General features: G+C 47.3%; 1 protein-coding gene across 4 annotated transcripts in view; it reads left to right on the top strand.

Annotated features, from left to right (window-relative positions):
• eps8l3b (EPS8 signaling adaptor L3b) overlaps positions 1-12,502 on the top strand; it is a 113,580-nt gene that overhangs the window by 22,574 nt on the left and 78,504 nt on the right. For all 4 annotated transcript variants that reach the window (XM_072480076.1, XM_072480075.1, XM_072480074.1 and 1 more), the window contains exon 2: positions 7,782-7,863. In XM_072480076.1, the coding sequence (XP_072336177.1) occupies positions 7,802-7,863 (62 nt within the window). In that variant the 5' untranslated portion in view covers positions 7,782-7,801. The remainder of the gene's footprint in view (positions 1-7,781; positions 7,864-12,502) is intronic.

Here is a 12,502-nt window from a genome sequence, read left to right on the forward strand (position 1 = left end):
GGAAGGTGGTTGGCCCCTGCTCCCCCACGGCACAAGGCCCAGGCTCAGGAAATCACATGACTGCTGAGGATCAAAAGGAAACAGTTGCAGCTGATTGTTAGGGGAAATGTGGGACGGTAGGGGGGTGGTGGGGGATTGGGGGGGGGGGGGGGGAGGAATTCCTAATGGGGCCAGGAGGAGAAAGGAACTATTTCTATTGCTCCAGAAGGGTAAGTTAAAAAGATTTGTTCTCAAAGAATTTACTTGGACTTCTTCTCGTTTTGGTCCACCTTTTACTCCATTACGAGGGCAGTGTGTCTCAGTGTTAAATTAACATTAGGATTCGAATTATGTCATTGGACGCCTTGGTATTTCAAAAATCATGAGGCTGTGCAGGCTTGATACTCCCAAACAGCCGGGAGTTCCTAGGTCAAGGAAACAGCTGAAAACGCCTTCCCACCTTGTAACGCCTCCCACGCACAGATCCCACCTGGCAGAGTGGGTTGAAATTATGGCTTGGGTGTCAGAAGCAAACCTGTTAAGTAGATGACAGGCTTAGCAAAGGAAGCTGATGAAGTAATTGCTTTCCCATTGTGCAATAACTTGGACAGCGAACACGTGACAGCAATAATGTTTGCTCTTTGGCCTTTACAAGGAAGTATTGCGCTTATGAGGTTGCATCGCACTCGATCTGGGAGTGGGGACTCAATTATGGGAGTGAACCTAAATTACCAGTGGGACGTCAGGCACTCCTCCCCTTCGAGTTATTGTCTTCAATGTTGGCACAGGGTACACTATCCCATGTGCAAGGTAGAAAGACTACAGTGAAGGAGGTTAGTGGCAGAGAATTTTGAGGTATCTTGGTTTTTTAAAATTCATTTATGGGATGTGGGTGTCGCTGGTTAGGCCAACATTTATTGCCCATCCCTAGTTGCAATTCAGAAGGGTGGTGGTGTTTGTTGTCCCACTACCCTGCTTATTCATGTTCATTTCCTCTTCACGTATCTATCCAATTCCCGTTTAAAAGTTAATACTGAATTTGTTTCCACTGCTCCTTCAGGCTGTGCATTCCAGGTCACAGCTCACTACGTAAAACCAAACCAATTCGCCTTGTCTCCTCTCCAATTCTTTTGTCCTAAATCTGTGTCCCCTGTTTGATTATCTGCCCTCTGCAAGTGGGAACCTTTCCTCGTTGTTTATTCTATCAGAATTCTTCATCATTGTGAACACCTCTATGAAGTCTCTGCTCAACCATTTCTTCTCCAAGGTCAGTCCAAGCTCAACTAGTCCCTCGACATAGCTGAACTCTCTTATTCCTCATATCATCAATTAGCCAATCAGAAAACAAGCTGGTGATGAAACTTTCATAAACTCTGCAATGTGCTTTAAATCTTGTGCCTGCTCACGTCCCGTCAATGTTCATCGCAGCTGTACACTTTACCAATCCACATTCCACCTACTGGGCAGCACGGTAGCATTGTGGATAGCACAATTGTTTCACAGCTCCAGAGTCCCAGGTTCGATTCCAGCTTGGGTCGCTGTCTGTGAGGAGTCTGCACATTCTCCCCGTGTGTGCGTGGGTTTCCTCCGGGTGCTCCGGTTTCCTCCCACAGTCCAAAGATGTGCAGGTTAGGTGGATTGGCCATGATAAATTGCCCTTAGTGTCCAAAATTGCCCTTAGCGTTGGGTGGGGTTACTGGGTTATGGGGATAGGGTGGAGGTGTTGACCTTGGGTAGGGTGCTCTTTCCAAGAGCCGGTGCAGACTCGATGGGCCAAAAATAAACCACATTTCATATTATTTATGATCGTGTCTCCATTTGTTCGCAAATCTCATTCCAAACAGTTCCTTGATCTTGACACAAATGCCATACCATTAAATTCTTTTCTTGGGCTTCTCGTGTGAGTGTTAGTGGTGCTTCACTATTTAGTGGAAAACTGTACAATAATAATTTTTATTATTGTCGCAAGTAGGCTTGCATTAACACTGCAATGAAGCTACTGTGAAACGCCCCTAGTCGCCACACTCCGGCGCCTGTTTGGGTACACTGAGGGAGAATTCACAATGTCCAATTCACCTAACACCATGTCTTTCGAGACTTGTGGGATGAAACCGGAGCACCCGGAGGAAACCCGCACAGACAGTGACCCAAGCTGGATTCGACCTGGGACTCTGGCACTGTGAAGCAACAGTGCTACAAACTGTGCTACCGTGCCGCCCTCGTCACTGTACTCGTTGACTCCAGTAAATCTTATTTGGCCACTTTGCCTAGTATCTACTTCTGTGGGTGGGCACCCATGTATTTTCTTTTGTCTCTGAAGGACACTTTCAGGTATTTCCCCACCCGGAAGACACTATCTACAGTAAGCTATTATTGTGTGGTCAACATATAGCAAGGGGGATGCGCAAGAAGCTACAGAAAGTCTGGGGTCTCTATTCTTCCAAATTGAATTCTTTAATTGAACTGCATCTGCTACCTCACTTCTCAGTTAACATACCGATGCGCGCAAAGCAATCTTTCACCTTGTTTGATGCAATTGGACATGTTCTCCAATTTGGTGTCTTCAACAAATTTCCATGTTGTTCTCTCATTCCTAATTCCAGATCATTTTTGTGTACATTTTGTCAATAAAGATTTATAGAACACAATTCTCTCTCTACAACTTTCCATTTGGAGACATTTCCTTCGTCAGCCACCCTTTTGGGTTTTTCTGTTGCTCCCTAACATGGGTTATGGGGATATGGGGGCGGTGTTGATCTTGGGAAGGGTGCTCTTTCCAAGAGCCGGTGCAGACTCGATGGGCTGAATGGCCTCCTTCTGCACTGTAAATTCTATGATAATCTATGATAATCTATGACCTCCTTCTGCACTGTAAATTCTATGATAATTCTATGATAATTTCCATTCAGCCATTAACCCAGGCTAGATTTTCCCTCTCGGGTAGATGTAAACGATCCGGTGGCATTATTTTGTTAAAGAGTAGAGGAACTATCCCTGGTGTCCTGGATCAATATTTGTCCCTCCACCGAAATAACTGAAACAGATGATCTGGTCATTGTCACATTGCCCTAGGACCTCACTTTGTGCAAGTTTTCTGCCACATTTCCTCCATTATATCGGGGACCATATTTTCAAAGTACTTCAACAATTGTAAAGCACTTTTGGATGGACTGAGGTTGATGAAAAGCACTGTATGGATGTCAAAGTCCTTTTTAATCTCATGGTAACTGCCGATGTAAATTTGACATGCTGCAATTACGTCCCCCTGACAGTAGAGGCCAGTAATTGGCTGATGTATTGGGTTTGTCCTCATCATTGAGGAAGGGGATATTTATGGAGCTCTCGTCTCCATTTAGGTGTTTTCTGCCGTGAATCCCGCCCCCGCCGGTTGCCGAATTCTCCAGCACCGGATATTCGGCGGGGGCGGGAATCGCGCCGCGCCGGTTGGCGGGCCCCCCCCCGGCGATTCTCCGGCCCGGATGGGCCGAAGTCCCGCTGCTAGAATGCCTGTCCTGCCGGCATTGATTAAACCACCTCTTTTACCGGCGGGACAAGGTGGCGCGGGCGGGCTCCGGGGTCCTGGGGGGAGGGCGTGGGCCGATCTGGCCCCGGGGGGGGGGGGCACGGTGGCCTGGCCCGCGATCGGGGCCCACCGATCCGCGGGTGGGCCTGTGCCGTGGGGGCACTCTTTTCCTTCCGCCTTCGCCATGGTCTCCACCATGGCGGAGGCGGAAGAGACCCCCTCCACTGCGCATGCACGGGGATGCCGTGAGCGGCCGCTGACGCTCCCGCGCATGCGCCGCCCGGCAAAGTCATTTCCGTGCCAGCTGGCGGGGCACCAAAGGCCTTTCCCGCCAGCTGGCGGGGCGGAAATCAGTCCGGCGCGGGCTTAGCCCCTCAAGGTTAGGGCTCAGCCTCTCAAGATTACTGTTACTGAGACTAGCTTTTTAATTCCAGATTTATTAATTGAGTTTAAATAAGGAAGTTCAAACTCCTCCATGCCTCCATAAGAATTCTATAATATTCTGAAAAGTGCCGTTTATTACCGGACTTGAACCACAAAAGCTTCAAACTCTGCGGTGAGAGTGCTACCACTGAGCTGAGGTTGCCCCCAAGGCAGAGTACGTTTCCTGGAATGCCCAGCACATCCCACTCCTCTGAACATGAAAAACACCAGAGGCCAAAATAACACAGGGAGGACAACCTACAATGAACATATCGTTCCCGTACCAGCCTCCCCGAACAGGCGCCAGAATGTGGCGACTAGGGGCTTTTCACAGTAACTTCATTGAAGCGTACTCGTGACAATAAGCGATTTTCATTTCATTTCATTTCATAGTGTGCAGGGTGTGACTATCAGTTCCTGATTCTGACCAGCCATCAAATATTACCCAGCACAACTACCAATTTAATCCCAAATCAGACTATCCACTTAATTCAAATTTAGAGCCGATTATCCACTTATTTTGCCCCTGCTCACTCAGTTTGATGGGTCACCTCACCAGTCCCTGGGTGGCAGCAGCAAGTAAACAGCAGTTTAAACCGCACTATCAGCGGGACCAATGCATTCCCACTTATGGCAACTTTGAGCAAAGGAATGACAAAACTGGTTCTGTTTGGAGTAGATTGAGGAAGGGGCCAGAGGGAGGGGTGAGGGTATTGTTGGAGGTGGGGTGGGAGAGGGGATGGTAGGTAGGGATGAGAGTTGGATACCAGGACTAATCGACTAAGTGTAAAGGAAAGATTTGCGAAGCTGTGGAGAAAGAGTAGGGGCAGAGGACCAATTGGATAGCTCTTTCTGAGATCCAGTACGGGCACTCTGGGCCGAGTGGCCTCCTTCTACTTGTGTATGGCCAATGCTGTGTATGGCCAATGATGTGTATGGCCAATGATGTGTATGGCCAATGATGTGTATGGCCAATGATGTACATTTGCCATCTGGCCTGTTTTTACTTTACTCGGCCTTCAGTGACTTGCAATGTGTACATTTTTACGTTGTGCTGGGTTTAAATTGGATGGACACTTGAAGGTAATAAATCTGCAGGGCTACAGGGATAGCTGGTGGGTAATGGGACTGACTGGATTGTTCTACAAACAGCCAACATGTGCTCAATGAGTCATGTCCACATTAACTCTTACCAAGTTTTACAGATGCACCGTAGAAAGCATCCTATCAGGCTGCATCACAGCCTGGTATGGCAACTGCTCGGCCCAAGACCGCAAGCAACTTCAGAGAGTCGGGAACACCGCCCAGTCTATCACACAAACCTGCCTCCTATCCATTGACTCCATCTACACCTCCCACTTGGGAAAGAGGGCAGCATAATCAAAGAGCCCTCCCATCCAGCTTACTCACTCGTCCAACTTCTTCCATCGGGCAGGAGATACATAAGTCTGAGAACACGCTCGAACAGATTCAAAAACAGCTTCTTCCCCACTGTTGCCAGACTCCTAAACAACCCTCTTATGGACTGACCTGATTAATACTACACCCCTGTATGCTTCTCCCAATGCTGGTGTTATGTAGTTACATTTTGGACCTTGTGTTGCCCTATTATGTATTTTCTAAAGCTAGTGACATTGAAACAAACCTGTTGGACTTTAACCTGGTGTTGTAAGACATCTTACTGTGCTCACCCCAGTCCAACGCCGGCATCTCCACATCATTCTTATGGGCTGACCTCTTTAACACTACACCCCTGAATGCTTCACCCGATGCCGGTGTTATGTTGTTACATTGTGTACCTTGTGTTGCTCTATTATGTATTTTCTTTTATTCCCTTTTCTTTTCATGTACTTAATGATCTGTTGAGCTGCTCACAGAAAATTATTTTTCACTGTACCTCGGTACACGTGATAATAAACCAATCCAATCCAACCCAAATGGACTCCTTTGTGCTGTAATGACTCCACGTTTTCTGACGAAGGTCTTAAATCGGTACAGAGCAGGAGTGTTAAATGATGTCTTTGCCCAGTCCCCAAAAAACATATTTACCTCCAATATTTACTGCAATACCAACTATTGCTTGCAATTAGTCACAGTCTGATATATAGATGATTTGTTCTTGTCCTTAACTCTCTCTTGTCTCTGGTTTAGCACAGTGGGCTAAATAGCTGGCTTGTAATGCAGAACAAGGCAGCAGCGGGGGTTCAATTCCCATCCCGGCCTCCCCGAACAGGCACAGGAATGTGGTGACTAGGGGTTTTTCACTGTAACTTAATTGAAGCCTACTTGTGACAATAAGTGATTATTATTATAAGGGGATTGAGACACTAAAAGATTTGTTTCTTAGTGGTCGATTTGCAGGATTGAAGGAGCTGGAAGCGAAGTGTGGGCTGGAGCAGGGGGAAATGTTTAGATACATGCAGGTTTGAGATTTTGCCAGAAAGGAGATACAGAGATTCCCGGTGGAGCTGGCCTCCACATTGCTGGAGAAGGTGCTGACGACAGGGGGACTGGAGAAGGGGGTAGTGTCAGCAATTTACGGAGTTACTTTGGAAGAGGAGAAGGCACCACTGGAAGGGATCAAAGCAAAGTGGGAGGAAGAGTTGGGAGAGGATATGGAGGAGGGGTTCTGGTGTGAGGTGCTCCGGAGAATGAATGCCTCCACCTCGTGCGCGAGGTTGGGGCTGATACAGCTGAAGGTGGTATACAGAGCACACCTCACGAGGGCGAGGATGAGTCGATTCTTTGAAGGAGCAGAAGATATGTGTGAACATTGCGGGGGGGCCCCTGCTAATCACATTCATATGTTTTGGTCCTGTCCAAAGCTAGAGGATTACTGGAAGGAGGTTTTTAGGGCATTTTCGAAAGTGGTGCACGTGAAACTGGATCCGGGCCCCCTGGAGGCCATATTCGGGGTGTCGGACCAGCCAGGGTTGGAAACGGGTGCGGAGGCAGATGTTGTAGCCTTAGCCTCATTGATCGCCCCGGAAGGTGGATTCTGATGGGTTGGAGAGCAACCTCTCCACCCTGTGCCCTGGCGTGGCGGGGGGACTTGTTGGAATTCTTGACTCTTGAGCAGGTTAAGTTTGAACTGAGGGGAAGGATGGACAATTCCTGGGCATTATTCAGTATGCACTTTCAAGAACTGGATAACATCGAACATTAGTTGGGGCGTGTGGGTGGGAGGGTTCGGGGGAGGGGGGCTGTGTGTGTTAATGGCGACTTTTGTCATTTGTTTATGTGAACAGCACGGTAGCATTGTGGATAGCACAATTGCTTCACAGCTCCAGGGCCCCAGGTTCGATTCCGGCTTGGGCCACTGTCTGTGCGGAGTCTGCACATCCTCCCCGTGTCTGCGTGGGTTTCCTCCGGGTGCTCCGGTTTCCTCCCACAGTCCAAAGATGTGCAGGTTAGGTGGATTGGCCATGATAAATTGCCCTTAGTGTCCAAAGTTGCCCTTAGTGTTGGGTGGGGTTACTGGGTTATGGGGATAGGGTGGAGGTGTGGACCTTTGGTAGGGTGCTCTTTCCAAGAGCCGGTGCAGACTCGATGGGCTGAATGGCCTCCTTCTGCACTGTAAATTCTATGATAACATGCGGGCTAATGTTTGGGGTTTGGTGGGAGGATGGGATCGTTGTTATTGATATGGGAATTGACATATTTGTTACTGATTATTGTTTATTGTTGGTGGGTGTAAATTTGGGAGAAAATGTGAAAAAGGAGGAGAATAAAAATATATTTTTAAAAAACTCTCTCTTGTCTTCTCCCGCCGCATCCAGCCCCTTTTTCCTATCCAGACTCCTTTCTGAAACTCCTGCCAACAGTAAATATTAAAAACTATTCATTTCCTTTGCAGAATCCTTATCAGTGGCAGCAATGTACGGAGATTATGACAATCAACGCTTTCCAAGTTATGATGAAAACCACTCCCAGACCAAGTACGTCTCTGAGCTTACAGTTAATGAGCAATGCTCACAATCACAACCTATTGAAGGTGATTTTAGGCAATAAACTATAGTCCGTGAGGGACCAGAGGCATCTCTCTCCATCAGAGAGAGGGCGAGAGAGAGAAGCGGTCATCTAGCTTGAGGGGCACAGTTCTGCAGGAAGTGTGTGGCAAGACAAGGAGACAGGCCCCCATGATCGAGCACAGCCATAATGGGGATTGAACCCATGCTGTTGATGTCATTAAAGTGACATTAACCTATCTGGAAAAAACATTACTGCAGTTAAAATATAACAATATCAAGACCACCGATGATGGGAAGGGTTAAATGAAAGAACAATTAGGAGCGTCATGTTACTTGAGGGATGCATGTAAGACAGTGTGGTGAACGTCTTGCTGCTACAATTCGCCACTGTATTGTATTATGTTGATGCCCTTGTGGGCTCCGCCTGTGGCTCCGCCCCCTCGGGGGTGGTATATAGATCTGCAGCCTGTAGGCGGCACTCAGTAGAGAGCAGTCGCAGGCAGGCACAGATGTAGCTTATCAAAACCACTGTTCACTTCGACTAATCGTCTCGTGTGAATTGATGGTCGCATCAGAGAGATAAGCCTTGTTTAAATTCATTCACCACAATAAAAAAAAACTTGACCTTATTCCCAAATGGACTGAAAACAACACTTCTTGTTTCTAAAATAAAAGTGCCGAACATGCTGAGACTAAAACCAGTACTATCAGGAACGACAGCAGAGATAACAGGCAAGTGTGGGGCGGGCTTTAAAAATGTCAATTGCAGTAAAATATTTCACTGCCTGCCGATAAAGCGGGGAAATTTGATTGAAGTAAGTCAATAAAAATTGTGGAAACCAGCAGTATAGCTCGAATAATACACTCGCTTACCATCACAGCGTTTGCCTTCTCCTCCGCAATCCCCTTAGCCGTGCCCAGAATACAAATCAACCCATGGACCCTTTGCTCTGCCCCATGACTTGTCACCATTGCTAATTGATGCAGTTTTGGCCCTGACATTCCTTCAGCAGTATTAATTATTGTTTTTACAAGTAAGGATTGGATTTAATATTTATGTGCTTTTCGTATTCCTGATGAGTTTGAAACCATACAAGGAAAGCATTTGTGTTTGTGAAGGATCTTTTGCCTCCTTGGGCCATCCCACAACATGTCTCAACAGACAATGCAGTCATTGCTACTGCTTTGTGGTGGCCAATTTGCACACAGCAAGATCCCCAAAAATGAGATGAATGATTAGTTCTCTTTTGCTTTTGAGGATTGTGGGAAGAAAGACTGGGTCCTAGCCCTTCTGCACACTGTGCTCATTGGGTTTACAACCATGTGAACAGGTGGATGAGGCTCTGATATCTCATGCAAGTGCAGGCCCTTGACACTTCCCTGTCAACCGAGATTACACGCCCAAATCCAACCCTTGAGCACTAACTCACAACCCGTCTCCTTGCGAGTCAGGAATACCACTAACTCAGCCAAGCTCATTCCTGTGTCGAAAAATAGGAGAGAACGCAAGAATTAAATCACCAGCATTGCCAGGACTTATAGCACAGGATAAATGTGATTTACAAAGATAAATTAGTTAATAATTTTAAACGATAAACATTAATCACAATTATACTCCATATATTTTTTTCATTCCATATCCCTCTTTTCCTGCCTCCAATAAACATCCTGTTAGATGAAACTATTGATCCTATATAAGCACTCTGATCAATAGAATCATTGATCCTGTAGGTTTTTTTTCTGGTGGGGAACTGTCTGGTGACATGGCCAAATTCAACAGCACACCAGGTGGTAAATCACCAGAGTGGAACATGTCCTATCAGTCTGTGGTGTTAATAGGACAAAAGACGGTTGGTGAAGCCAAAATCAAGACACAAGGCGTTTCTTTATGGAGAGAGTATATTGACCTGCGTGTCCCTGTACATCAGTCGCTGAAGGTAAGCATGCAGGTGCAGCAGGCAGTAAAGGAGGCAAATGGTATGTTGGCCTTCATAGCGAGTGGAGCAGGGATGTCTTGCTGCAGTTATACAGGACCTTAATGAAACCAGACTTGGAATATTGTGTGCAGTTATGGCCTCCTTATCTGAGGAAGGATGTTCTTGCTCTAGAGGGAGTGCAGCGAAGGTTTACCAGACTGATTCCTGGAGGGTGAAATGTGACGAGAATGCAGAGATCCTACAGCAAGATCTGGACAGGTTGGGCGAGTGGGTAAACCAAAGGCAGGTGCAGTATAATTTGGATAAGTGTGAGGTTCTTCACTTTGGAAGCAAAAACAGGAAGGCAGATTACTACCTGAATGGTTGTAAATTGGGAGAGGGGCGTGTGCAGCGGGACCTGGGTGTCCTTGTGCATCATTCGCTGAAGGTAAGCATGCAGGTACAGCAGGACGTAAGAAGGCTAATGGTATGTTGGCCTTCATTGCGAGAGGTTTCGAGTATAGAAGCAGGGGGGATGTGTTGCTGTAATTGTACAGGGCCTTGGTGAGGCCCGCTTGGAGTATTGTGTGCAGTTTTGGTCTCCTTCTCTGAGAAAGGATGCTCTTGCTCTCGAGGGAGTGCAGCGAAGGTTTACCAGACTGATTCCAGGGATGGCGGGACTGTCATATGAGGAGAGATTGACTGGGTTGGGAATGTTCTCGCTGGAGTTCAGAAGAATGAGGGGGGTCTCATAGAGACTTATACAATTCTAACAGGACTAGACAGGGTAGATGCAGGGAAGATGTTACCAATGATACGTGTGTCCAGAACCAGAGGTCACAGCCTGAAGATTCAGGGTAAACCATTTCGGACAGAGATAAGGAGACATTTCTTCACACAGAGTGGTGAGCCTGTGGAATTCATTACCACAGGAAGTAGTTGATGCTAAAACTTTGAATATATTCAAGAGGCGGCTGGATATATAGCACTTGGGGAGAATGGGATCAAAGGCTATGGGGGGGAAGCAGGATTAGGCTATTGAGTTGGATGATCAGACATGATCGTGATGAATGGCGTAGCAGGCTCGAAGGGCCAAAAGGCCTCCTCCTGCTCCTATCTTCTATGTAACTATGTATCTATGTATCTATGGCAGGACTGACGTATGAGGAGGACTGAGTCGGTTAGGATTATATTCACTGGAGTTTAGAAGAATGAGGGGGGGGATCTCATAGAAACCTGTAAATTCTAACGGTGCTAGATGGGGTAAATGCAGGAAGGATGTTCATGATGACAGGGGAGTCCAGAACCAGGGGTCACAGCCTAAGGATATGGGGTAAACCATTTAGGACTGAGATGAGGAGAGATTTCTTCACCCAGAGAGTGGTGAGCCTGTGGAATTCTCCACCACAGAAAGCAATTGATGCCAAGGAGACACAGCCTGAGTGAGTGAGACACAGACAGAGTGAGAATTTGGTAATTTGGTGCAGTGAGGTAATTCGGTGAAGAGTGGGAGAAGGTGCTTTTTCCCGACTGTTTTGTTCTCTCTCTTTCTCTGGGCCTAATTTCGGGAGCCGTTCGGAGGAGGAGGAGCAGTCTCTGTGAGTATAAAAACCTGACGGTAACTTCGTTTTCCAGTTTTTCCCCCCAAAAGTGACGTCAGAGGGAAGCTGTGATCTGATTGGTTGATAGCAAATCTGCCCCAAATTTAAAAAAAAACACAGCTAAACTCGTAAACTTAAATTAAACTAATTAATTAATTAGTGATGGCTGGTCAGGTGATGTGCTTGAGCTGCTTGATGTGGGAGCTGGCAGATCCCATTGCGAGCTGCAGCAACCACATCTGCAGTAAGTGTTGGCTGCTCGAAGAGCTCCGGCTCAGAGTTGATGAGCTGGAGTCTGAGCTTCAAACACTGAGGCACATCAGGGAGGGGGAGACTTACCTGGACACTGTGTTTCAGGAGGCAGTCACACCTGTCAGAGTAAGTAGTTTAAATCCTGCCAGTGACCAGGGACAGCAGGGTGTGACTGCAAGTCAGGCAGGTAAAGGGAACTAGCAGTCAGGATCTCAGGAGCCTCAGCCCTTGACCCTGTCCAACAGGTATGAGGCACTTGCTCCCTGTGTGGATGGCGAACAGGGCTGCAGGAAGGATGAGTCAGCTGACCAAGGCACCATGGTTCAGCAGGCCATTCAAGGGGAGGAAGTAAATAGGCAAGTTGTAGTTGTAGGGGATTCTATTATCAGGGGGATAGATAGTATCCTTTGTGAGCAGGATAAAGAGTCCCGCATGGTATGTTGCCTGCCCGGTGCTAGGGTGCGGGACATCTCTGACCGCCTTGAAAGGATACTGGAGAGGGAGGGGGAGGATCCAGTTGTTGTGGTCCATGTCGGTACCAACAACATAGGCAAGTCTAGAAAAGAGGACCTGTTTAGAGATTATAAAGAGCTAGGATTCAAATTAAAAAACAGGTCCTCAAGAGTCATAATCTCCGGATTACTGCCCGAGCCACGTGCAAATTGGCATAGGGAGGCAAGAATAAGGGAAGTTAACACGTGGCTGAAAGAGTGGTGTGGGAAAGAGGGGTTCCTTTTCATGGGACACTGGCATCAGTTTTGGGACAGGGGGGACCTATACCGTTGGGATGGTCTCCACCTGAACCGAGCTGGGACCAGTGTTCTGGCGAAAAGAGTA

This window comes from Scyliorhinus torazame, chromosome 17 (assembly GCF_047496885.1).
Source record: "Scyliorhinus torazame isolate Kashiwa2021f chromosome 17, sScyTor2.1, whole genome shotgun sequence".
Taxonomy (NCBI): domain Eukaryota; kingdom Metazoa; phylum Chordata; class Chondrichthyes; order Carcharhiniformes; family Scyliorhinidae; genus Scyliorhinus; species Scyliorhinus torazame.